Below are 12,285 nucleotides of genomic sequence, written 5' to 3' on the forward strand. Positions count from 1 at the left end.
GGCTGTGCTGCCGGGATGCTGAACGGCAGGCCACTCTGTCACAGAAGTCAGCTCTCTGGCTGCCCAAGCGAGAGACAGACGCCGGTGATGGATTTATTATCCCCGAACCCCCCACCTCAGTCTCCACACACACACACACACACACACACACACACACACACACACACAGGGGTGACTGGGCTGAAAAGGCTTCACAAACAGCCTGCAATGGTTGATAACATTGTCCAGCCCCCCCACATTGAACTCTGCTGGGCTTTGTGCGGGGAGATTATTTCTGATATGATATCACACAATCCATTACCACAGATTACAGAGTTGCAATCCAGAAATTAAAACCAATGCAATTATATTCTTGTAAAAACGACTACGAGACGATACAAAGAACTAACATCACTACAATGTGCGCTGACTGGTTTAAGGGGGTAATATGCCTCGATTGTGTCCTGACCAGTCAATACTCAAGACACACGTAAAAGAAGCCAACAGGCCTTCAAGGCAGACGGTCTGTTTGTTTTTTTCAATTACTTCTTCACAGTTAATGCATTTCATTGAAAAGCTCGAACATAAATGTTAGCTGGAAACCGTGCCCACACAAATTGAATTTTATTTTCTCATTATGGGTCAGCCTCACACACCTCTGCTCTGCGCGGTGGATATTAAGGTTGTATATTCTGAACAACCATTTACCAGCAAAGCGCTGACGTTATTAGCTTTGCACTGAGGAGGAAATGATAACTTATCTGGGCCTCAGATAGAATTGATAACTCAGGTGAATTAGTTTGTTCCTCTGCGGCAGATTTACACAAATGAAAGTCAATGAACAGAAGGACAAGAGGGTTGATATAATCTGGCTGTAAAATATAAATTCAAACTCCCTCGATGTTAAGATGCACAATCCCGCCTGCTGACAATGTACTAAAGCTAATGTTCAGTTGTTCCTGATAAAAAAAGGTCTTTCTCCATGTATACGTTTTAGCATTTCATTTTGGACAATTTTTAAATTGGCTTATGATATTTTCAAGAGTAGCATCTCAGTAAAATGAACGTGTGTCATCTTAAGTATTGTTAGCAGAATCAACAGCAGGTGTTCAACAATACTTTCAGTCACAGATTTGAATGTCTTGCAAACAGATTTTACAATAAATTGATGTATTTACAGGCTGCATTTCCATGTACATTTGATGTTAACTTTTCTTATTTTTACATTTAATATACTTTTACATGTGATTCAGAACTGTGCAGAACTCTCCTCCTACCCAAGTCCTAAAGCATCCCACGCTACGCCTCTGCACCAAACACATCGACATCATTATTTATCCACCAAACCACACAAAGCCCTAGTTAACTCAATTTGAGGGAATCTTACCAAAAAAAGTATATTTATGTTGAATAAATAAATATCTGCCGATATATCTCATTATTCTTAAAGAAATCTTAAACAGCCTCATATTCTTCAGAATAGGGTTGGGCTCTGTCTGAACATACGTGCTGCGGTGTGCTTTCACTGCCATTGTGTGCTTTATTTTAAATAACTGAGTACAAAGGTTGACAGGTTAAAGTAAGAGGACACTTACTGGCCGATGAAATGGCAAAAGCTCCTGCACCACTGCTCTGGGTTTCGTAATGTAGGGGAGGGATTTCTGAAACAAAATCACACGTGCAAAAGTCAACTTAACATTTGAAAAACCGAACTACACATTTAAACGTCATCGCGATCATCTCTAAATCATCTCTATTTAAGTCTTTGAGTTAGCCTCCTGAGTTAGCTGACAAATGATCGCTGGCAGGCGGAGTGTGACCGCCAGACTCCTGTGAGAGTTTTTTGGTCCGAGGACGAGCTGGTCGGGCTCCAGGTCTGTGGCAGCCGCAGAAAAAGTGACAAATGATAACAGCTCCTCTACTGTCTGGCAGCAAGCATCTGCCATTGGGAGCCACAAGTTATGGGAGCTAGTTATACCTCTGTCAGCAGCATTTACGGAGGCCATCTATAATGAGGCTAACACTTTTCAAGTGTGCAAGATGACAGGAGGCAAATCTGCAAGAGGAGCCAAGGCTGGACCGGCCTGAGTACAGTCATCTTCACAGGGAGCTGCAAGTCTGACAGCTGGAGGCCGAGCCTTTTGTCACCGTCAGGCAAACCGGTGACAGACCTGGTCGAGACATTCATTAACTGGACTAATTAGTTCACGCGTGTTGTTTCACAAAGCTGACAGACAGGTAGAATATGAAAAGGAAGCATGGATTTTGTTCATCACATACAAACCAGAGGTAGATGCAGCTACACGTTAAATGACAACATACTTAACGTCTTTTTTTCTCTCTTTTTTTTGGAAGAGAGGGAGAGGATGTTGGGGTATAAAATCTGTCATTTTCCGCAGCACTAAGTTAGTCGAGTCTTTGATAAGGATTCAGACAGGCAATCCTTTCCAAAGTGCAGATCAAAGCCAGTAACTGGCTGCTTCAATGCAACCTCTCATATGAGCCCGCAGACACGTTCTCGCCTTGATGTTGTACCATACTGCTTATACATTAGAAAGTCAATATAGCAGCATGCTGCTGATAACACTGTCAAGTGTGCTCATTGTGCTTAGCAAATGCAGGCATTTATTTCTTTCTGTATTTGTGAGAGGGCTGGCTCATATTGTAAACACAAATGGCTTATTCAAATCTAGGTCCAGGCAGTCGTACTGTCAGACGTTCCTCACAGTGGATTGAGGCAAAATCACAGAGGTGTCAACGGCACTTGACGGCTGTAACTAAGCCATGGACGACAAAAAAATCAGGCCAATGTAATATTTGAATATTTCATATGCAGAATTTATAATTCCCCCATTTCCCATATGTACTGTGACGCTGTATTCAATATTGCCAGTGCTCACTTGCTTCAAAATCTGTCTCTGCGGCTCACATTAAAACACACATGAAACAAACCCAGTAAAGGTTTTGAATCAGTGTCATTATGGAGATAAAAAAAAACAATCTGTTTACTTTTCCAGATCTCCACAGTCTCCAAAGTCCACTACACCAGACAACATGGAGGTGATTACATTACCAAAACAAGGCAGCAATGTTGACGTCTACACTGCAATCTTGCATAAACGTCTTAGTGGTGGACAGTGATGTACTTCAAATCTTACAAATAATCAAAACAGCACCCAAGATTCATAATAACTGGTGAAGATTTATGTATTTCCTTGGTTGTTGGCCTTCATAAGGACTGGACAGAGACTACTAGGGTCTAAAATAAAGACTTATTCAGCGAATGGACCACCTGCTTAAAATGTCATCTCATCCATCACTACAGCCAGAGCCCCAGCACTTCTTTGCGCATATATGCATGAACACGCAGGGCTACTGCTACATTTATCACGTCTTTGGTGGCCACATCGACAAAATGCTGCAGTCCTGGAAGCCACACAGAGCAGTAAAATAACATCATCAAAGACCAACAGAGATGTTAAAGCCTTAAGTCATGTAGGAAAATCATCCAACCAGCCAATGGTCTCTCTTCGGGGTCAAGACTGCACCGGGGTCTGATAATGGGAACACTGTGACAGTATGGTTATGTCGCTCGATTCAAACCGGATACACACTTTTAAACACAGAATGGAAATGTGGTAAATCAAAGCCATGTGAGTTCTTTAAAAAGAAAAGGCTGGTTTTCACAATCACAGCGAGCAATGTGTTGAGAACAACCCTGGCAGGCTTCACACGGTTTCCACATCAGCATTATTTCTGACATTTGTGTGTGACGGACTGAAAAGCCGACAAGTTATTAATCGTAATCATCTCGAAGTGTTTCACAGTTGTTGATGGAATTTCTTTCTGCCGAGGGGTCTCCGAGAAAGGACCCAAAAATACAAAGGTTAGAATTGTCATTGTGAGCATGTTAGCATGCTAACATATTTACCTTAACCCACAAGCTGCTGGCATGGCTGTTGACTCATAGTATTGTCCGATATTGTTGATGAATAATAGTTTTGCCAGGAGAGGATTCAAAGATACATGTCATGTAAAATGCAAACAAATCTGCAATGATCATATGTCTACTTAGTTCGGTAATGCATGGATTCAACATATCCTTCAACACACAGGCAAGACGTATCTTTAGTTCACCCCAGACTTGATTTTTCACCTCTTTGATAAGATTTCTGTGTGTCAGAAACCCAAGAAACTGCCCTGATATTCATCACCCGTGGCTGTTCAGCTGCACAGATTCTAACTCATAGCTTTCTCCATGAAGAGCTGTCTCTCGCCAGCACGCTGGTGTGGATTTCTCTCCCTGAGCCTCATCATTTGATTGCCCTTTGTTGCCTCCGACAGGCCATCATTTACTACTGTCTTCTATCTCGTTGGTGCTGCTCTCCGCTCAGACATATATATGTCCCGTTAAATATGTGGCTAATATCTACAGGGATCTGGCCGAATAAACACAACCTTGGACGGCGTTGCCGATTGCCTTTAACCTTTACAACGCGTGTTCCACACACTTTGATTTGACTTTACATGGACACTCGGCATGCACAGCAAAGAGAGAACCTGCTCAAGCAATTAACCTTCCTGTGTATTAAATATCACAGACCACATTAGCCTGGAGTAACTGTCTGTACTTAATTTAGCAGTTGATGATTTTACAACTTTACCCTCTGACATGCTCCGTTACCTTCATTCATGGCCACCATGGACATCACATATCTGTCATATGCACTGTAACACACTCAATTAGTCTTCATCGTGACAAAGGGCAAATTCACAAAAGCCTTGGATTCAACTTAAATTAAAAGAACTGAAACTACAACAAATAGAAGCATGATCTACCTGAGATTCAAACACATGCACGGATGTCAAAGCTCCTCAAGTATCAGATATTTCTGAAGCACAAACAGACGACGCACCAAGGTGACCCCAATTCATGGAGCTCATCAGCGTCCCATCTGACAGATATCATAGCTCCTCTTATCATTTATAGCCGGCTGGGACATCAGCATTTCCACCTGTGCAGGTTTCCCCGAGCAAAGCCAAGACGGTGACATAATGGCAATCTGCTGCTGGCCCCTGTCGTCAAAGTGGTGATTGCACTGACTGTTGTTTTCGGTCCTCACCAGGAAATATTGAGCTCGACAACAATACCTGTCCAGCAAAAGCTTGTTTGTTTTTTCAGAAAAAGAACGAAAACAAACGATGAACAAACAGCATCATAAAGAAGTAGTACCATGACTTATGAATGTATAACATGAATCACAACTTGGGTGAATTTGTCTTGTGCATGAAATATCCTCTTAATATGACATCTTCTATATTTCTTTGACTATCGTTTACTATCTAGATGTGTTCCAGAGAGGAGGAATGATAAGGTGGATGATACATAGATTACATGACAGTGAACCCTTTAAAGTCCAGAAACACATTACTGTGTGCAACTGTAAAATATGAGAATGATGAAAATGCTTATTGCATGTTTGAAGTGCTTGTATGGTTTCATAAAGCATGTACTATCCAAGGACAATACATTCGGTGAGGGTTTATGAAGTATTAAATAGAGAAGGAAAATCGGAACGTTGCAATGATCAAAACCTGTGAAGATGAATCTCTCGGATTTCATCATGAATCACTCTCGCCACCTCTAAAAGCCCAAAGGTGAAACACATCTCCCTCTTTAGAAAGTGATTCACACAGGAGTCATAATTTACGTCACGTTTCCTCGTCATTTTTGTCTGCCGAGCAGCAATGATGGCAAATATATATTTGAGATGAATGACATGTGAACAGAATCATTTCATGGTTCAACACATTCGCTGTGATTTACAGCACGACCACCGAGCCTTTAAGGTCCCGATACCAAACGGGCAAAATATATTTTTTTGATTGGAACAGAGACGGAGGAATGTCAGTTAAAGATACACGTCCAATTCTATCAACGTCCTAGTTATCCCCCGAGCCACCGAGTCGAAGAGATCTGCAGCAATGAAATCGGATTGGACATTGACATGGGAAATGCATATGCCCCCTCTTATTATGGCTGCTGTTCGATATGGAAACGTGTTTGCTACTTGACAGAAACCACTTATCCTGTTCCAGGTAGCTCTTTTAAATGTGTCCTTAACATACAACCCCTCAGCTACATCTACTCCACCGAAAAAGGTGACGTGTTATCAGGTGAATACGTGAGAAAAGCCTGACTCTGAATTAGCAGCATTCATTTGTACGAGTCGCCCTTCCTCTTGCAATTATCTTAAATTCTGGATGAATTTGGTGCTGATGAAATGCTACAGCAGCTCCATAATTCCTACCACACAAACCATCCATGTTCCTCTTCTGGCTTTGGCAGGGAGGAGATAACATTGTGACGGGGAGGAGGTGACAGCCTCATCTCAATGTGAATGGAGCTAATCACCAATGCAAATTGCAATCAGAAGGGCATATCTCTACCTAACTGAGAGATAATTGCGCGATTGTGCTGATAACAAAAGGTCAACCGCGTGTAGCCACTAAGCTCTCAAATGATCATCAGACACACACCGTCTCCAGCAGTGAATATTTTCACAGATTGAATCACTGCATTAATTTTAAGGCCAAACACGACGACAGTTTGTTGATGATGAAGATTTTGAACACTGATTATTCAGCAGATGCTTCCTTTCAGATGAGACAATGGCAACAAGGAACATGGATCAAACCACAAATGCGCAGTTCAACCAAGAAAGTCGCGTTTTTTCGTTTCTTTTCATCGCCTCTACTGTCAAATTCAGTTTGCCATTGTCCTCCTGTCATAATGGAAAGCCGTCTTTGAGTTGTCCTTGTGTGGGCGGCAGCCCCCCCCCCCCCCCCCCACACACAGTTGTGTGGTAGGAGCGCCCTCTAGTGGACTCACCGTGGGATCTTGAAGAGGGCTTTAACTGGGTGCATCTCAGCCAGCGGGGGATCTCCATCTGCCAGCTCGATGGCTGTGATGCCGAGCGACCACACATCACAGCGGGCATCGTAGGAGTAGTCATACTGCTGTTCACAGGCTATGACCTGGCAACACAACACGACCGTGACCATCTGAACAACTCCTTTAAACTGTTAAGTACTCAACAAAAAGCAGTTCCCCCTCAAATCAAATTCTTGAAATAAAGCACCATCAATATCACCTTAGAGGTATTGAGTACCGGTAATAACTTAAAGAAAATAATGTTCAAACGGATCATAAAGCTGAATATAACTTCCTTATTATGGCACTCTCTTACTGCCGAAAACCTGGCAGAGTTACAAATATCTATATTTATGGACTATTTAAATACTAAAAGGTAGGTCAGCTCAGTTGCCCGTGCTATGAGCCTCTCTTTTTCCACAGTCAATAATTATAACTGACACTACATTTTACAGCTGACTTTATTCTAATTGCCCCTGAGGTCCCTCCCTATAGCAGCCCAATCACTGCACCTCATTTCTGCCAAAGAGTAAGCCGAGGGGCCACAGACTCCCAGCTATTAACCTTGAGGCAACCTCAAGTGCTGCACCCGTGGAGGGGAATACACAATGACACGGGGGAGAGTCACACAGAAATAACTGAGCCTCTCTCCCTCTCGCTTTGTGGCACATATTAGAGATTCTGCACATTTAAAAATGGTCAATTCGGCATTAAAACATGTGTGCGTTCACTGAAGCGTGGACTCTGACCTCAGGGGCCATCCAAAACGGAGTCCCGACTGATGTGTTCCTTCGCAATCGTGCACTGGTCAGTTGAGCTGAAACACCTAAAAAAAAAAAAAATCTAAATAACATCACTTTTTTATAACAATCAAGATTAGTATGTTTATTAGTGTGACTTCACTCGGAATAAAATACAATGAATGGCTAAATGTTTGAATTAATCAATACATCCTGGCATATCATTTCGTGTGGCAGCCTGCCAAGCAGTAAGTATAATGGGCTATAATCATTTCAAATGATGTAGGACAGATTTTTATCAGCATGAGTCCACTTCATCTCCATGACACAGAGGACATAAACATGCCTCGGGGCGACTCAAAGGCATTTACCATAACAGCTTCCTTTTAATATGCAAAAGATCAAATGATGCAATTTAAATGAGCAATAATAGCCTCAGGTTAAGGCTACGGTGCATGAAATAAAAATATGTTGTGGTGAGCGAGGGACGAAAGTGTGGCGAACACAACAGGATTCATCCTGTGCTTGTGTTTGACTTCACAAACAACGTTGCGGGGATGTGCTGCTGACCATTCCCATGGATCACAAGAAAATACTGAAATTTATCTGACAATGCACTTTAGCGCACAGACGAAGCTGGGAGACATTTGTCAGACCATGATGCATTTGTCTCTTTCCAGCGGAACCCTGAATTGGCTAAATTGCCTCTTTCAAAGACCATTACCAAAGTCAACCAGTTTGACTCCTCCCTCAGTCGTCAGCAGAATGTTGTTGCCTTTGACGTCGCGATGGATAATTCGGTTGCTGTGCAAATGCTGGAGACCCTTTTAAGTTAGAGGGCAGAAAACACAAGGTGCTCAGCGTGAATCACCATCCCATTATCCGTCATTTGTCATTAGTATGAATGAGAATATCATGCATCGAAAGGTTATGCAGTAGAAAAGTAATGTAAAAGAAGTTCCACAGATGTTCAGAGTGCGAGGCATTCATTCACCGACTGCCACACTTAAATCCTCAGCACGCTCTCTGCATGTTTGCATGCCACCTCCTCAGTACCATTAGCAGTTTTGCAGCGGGCCATCTTACCGAGAGGGCGCTGTATAAGATGTACGAGATAACAGGCTCCTGCAGACGCTGGTCTCGCATGAGCAGGCCTTTGATGAGTTCTGTGACACAGCCGCCGTTGCACAGCTGGGAGGGAGACAGAGAAACGCCGGTTACTCGTCCATCACTCAACCACTGTAGATTAGGATTCATGGGGAGAGCTCACCCACACACACACCCACACACACACACACACACACAAGTCAGAGGAAGCAACGCAGCATCACACGGCAGCATGATAGCATCAACATTCATGTCGGTGGGTTGTTGTGACAAACTGAGGCTCATTTTATAACAACTAAAGTATTAAAGTGTTTCAATTAAACAACCGAGTTTTATAATGTTTTTGGGATCACAGTCACAGAAATGCAGTAAAGCGTACCCTGTTGAGTTGGTGAAGCAGTTTCTTCCTCATATAACATTTGCAAAGCTGATTTTTTTTCAAATATTTTTATCATTTACATCCACGTACATTGGCTAGCAGTCTCCTTCCCGGCCATTTAGCACACAGCTTGATTTCTTCTTGAAATCGATTTTTTTTGTAATTAGTTTTGCAAATATTGCGGACAACATGGCCGGGGATGTGATCTTAAATGGTTAAGATGAGCTCACCTCAAGGACCAGCCAGAGTTGTCCGCCTGATAAGTTGTCCGACTTGTAGAACATGCCGAAAAACTTCACCACATTAGGATGGTTGGACAGGGACCTCAAGATGTTGTATTCTGCTTCAATTTCCTCGTCCACATCCTTTAAGACAGCAAAAGAAAACGGGCAGAGTTGGAACATAGAATTTGCAGAGTTGTAGCAATGCAAATATGAAACATGTTGAAATGTCTTGAAAATAGCATTTATGTCTCTATATTTCAGGTTGGGTAACAGCAGAAGAAAAAGGTGGACTATAATTAGACTACTAGAGACGGGGTTAGAAAGTCACCAACAAAGGAACGGGCCGGGTGTTAAACTATTTCTGTCAGTGCTTTTCTATCAAAGTAAATCTCAGAGGAAGGGAAGAGCACCAGTCAGAGAGGCAGAATTTCTCCTCCTGGATGTCTGATTGATAGTGCCAGCAGTCTAATCAGGGAGAGGGATGAGAGAGGAGGCAGCTTCATCTTCATGGCCATCAGGGGAGCCTCATTGTGGACAGCACTGGCAGGATGGGGATTGTTCCATTGACACAATCACAGGCGCTAAGACCAAGTCTCACTAGTACAATAGGGTGGCAATACAGAGGCTACAGCGGTCTTATCACACAGACAAATGAAAGGATATACAGAGAGGATACGGACAATGCAGCAGCTGTACACTTCCTGGTGAGGGTGTGTTAAACTTAACATGACAGGAAATAAATGAAAAGGGGAGACGTTGATATATATCACTGGAGCAAGTACAAGTACTACTGCATCAAGATGGAGAGGAGGAGAAAGTACTGGCAACTTACTCTGTTTGTATGGCTCGCATGCTGAGACAAGTCACATAGTTATAAAGAAAGACACAATGGTTTTAGTCTTTGCTTTTTTTTTCTTCTTCTGTCACAATATTATGAGTTCTTGCAGTCATTAAAAACTGTCAACGTGATGGTTTTTGGGGTACTCAAACTAACACTTAGGACGGGGAGGCAGAGTCAGATTAGTGTGTGAATTATCTCGTTGAGCCAGCAAAACAATACACACGCAGTCTTACAACTGTCCATCAAGTTATCCATTGACATGAATTATCAGTTTCATTGTCATATGTTATTTCACTTTAATATAAGACTTGTTTATTCAGCACAGGTCAGCTGAGCATACATGCCGAGTCATGAAGACAACATGAGGCAATATACAAGGTAAATGCTCAGTTGTATCAGTTACAGGTAAGTAAATGAGAACAGTCACAGACGTTACAGAGTTATTAAGTGTGTTTGAGGTTACTTTGCACTCATCAAAAAATCGTCCTTCCCAAAATCTTGTGTCGTTATTGCCTTAACATTGAGAGATAACCATGCTGCTAACTTTACACGTGCAGTCATGTCACATGCAGCTGGAAACGTATTATGCAGCTAAATGAGGTAGATACAACATGTATCTACACAGTATGACAATAATGCACCTTGAATTGAACCAGTGGTTCCCAACCCCTTGGGCCAGGACCCCATACAAGATAAACACAATTGTTCACAAGATAATTAACAAGATAGCAAAGCAGAAAACAAGACTGAGACTGATTTGGTCTGGACCAAAGTAGTGGACGGGCTGATCTAAAGATGGATAAAAAAACGATTGCTACGAAAAGTTGTATTCATTTTTCCCCCAGACATTCCAGTTCCAAATCCAGTTTGGTTGGTCTCAAAATATCATTTTCAATTGTTTTGGTCTTAACTCATAACCCGTGATGATGGGCTGCAACTAGTCAATTGAAAGGGCTACAAGTCAAGAAGGTTGGAAACCGCTGCATTAAATTAGTTTCTGGATACTCTGGTGGATTTTAGATGAATACACTATATAGAATGAAGCCCTAGCTGGTTCTGCAGCATCCAGAGTCCGCTTTAGGGTTCATTGAAACAGCTTTTGATGTCTGCAATGTGACGGTTATTATGTTGTCAAAGTGTAACTCAACTGCAGGAAATGGAAAATAGACAACATGCAGTAGGCACAGTGGGTTTTGAATTGTGCAAAAGGTTCCACAGTAACAGGGACTTACATTGACCGGGTCCAGGACTTTCACTGCTGCCTGACTCCCATCCTTCTTGTTGGTCACTCTGTAGACTTTCCCATATGTTCCTTTACCAATGGTCTCCACTATATCCCAGTTACTTGATGGATCGCCCAGGTTCTCCATGCCAATCATGCTGTACTTATAAGGATACAGTCCATACAGTGACCTCCTAGAGGATAAACACAACCCCAGAATAAAAAAAATAAAAACGTGACAAAATACAGAATATTTAACATATCATTGAAATGACTCTGTAGTGACATGGAAACGTATAGCAATAGAAACTAAGCAGGACAGAAAAACTATTCCAGTTAACATCACAGAAGAGCATGTAATTCAAATAAAATGCACAGAACTGTGTAGAGCTGTGTGTGTGTAGAACAGAGCAGTACATTTACTCCCGAGGGCCTACTCATTCAGCTCAGTGAAACGACGATATTCGCCAAGGGAGCCACTTAACAGGTTTAAAGCAGGAGAAAACCAAGCAAAACAAAGCAGATAGCTGTAGGGGAGAGCACTGTATACTCTACTCACATGGCAAGTGTTATTTTCTTCTGACTCATCGGGGCGGAGCAAAATTACAACTAAAGAGTCTCTTGTGGTCATATTGTAACAGCACCAATAGCAACAGCAATTGCTTCCTCGAGAGGACGAGCAACAAGTGTCATTTCACAGACACACTGAATTAGCCCTCTCCACCTCGTCACGAGACCTCGTCACGCGACCTCGTCACTGCGCACTAAGAAGAGCAATCTCCCCGAGATCGATTGGATTGGACAGAGATTAACTTGACAAGTGTCGTCCTGAACGAGCGGTGAACGGCACTGTTTTGTG

At 42.4% G+C, this 12,285-nt stretch overlaps 1 protein-coding gene across 1 annotated transcript in view; it reads right to left on the minus strand.

Moving 5' to 3' along the window:
• Positions 1–11,619, minus strand: part of myo3b (myosin IIIB) — a gene marked incomplete at its 3' end in the record, with an annotated part of 46,976 nt that extends 35,357 nt beyond the window's left edge. The window contains exons 1-8 of the mRNA XM_079276888.1: positions 11,437–11,619; positions 10,196–10,216; positions 9,370–9,504; positions 8,740–8,844; positions 8,378–8,477; positions 7,663–7,739; positions 6,872–7,017; positions 1,575–1,640 (exon numbers count right to left, since the gene is read on the minus strand). Coding sequence (XP_079133014.1) covers positions 1,575–1,640; positions 6,872–7,017; positions 7,663–7,739; positions 8,378–8,477; positions 8,740–8,844; positions 9,370–9,504; positions 10,196–10,216; positions 11,437–11,583 — 797 coding nt within the window. The 5' untranslated portion in view covers positions 11,584–11,619. The remainder of the gene's footprint in view (positions 1–1,574; positions 1,641–6,871; positions 7,018–7,662; positions 7,740–8,377; positions 8,478–8,739; positions 8,845–9,369; positions 9,505–10,195; positions 10,217–11,436) is intronic.
• Between the last annotated feature and the right edge of the window lie 666 nt (positions 11,620–12,285).

This window comes from Melanostigma gelatinosum, assembly GCF_949748355.1.
Source record: "Melanostigma gelatinosum genome assembly, chromosome: 10".
Classification (NCBI taxonomy): Eukaryota; Metazoa; Chordata; class Actinopteri; order Perciformes; family Zoarcidae; genus Melanostigma; species Melanostigma gelatinosum.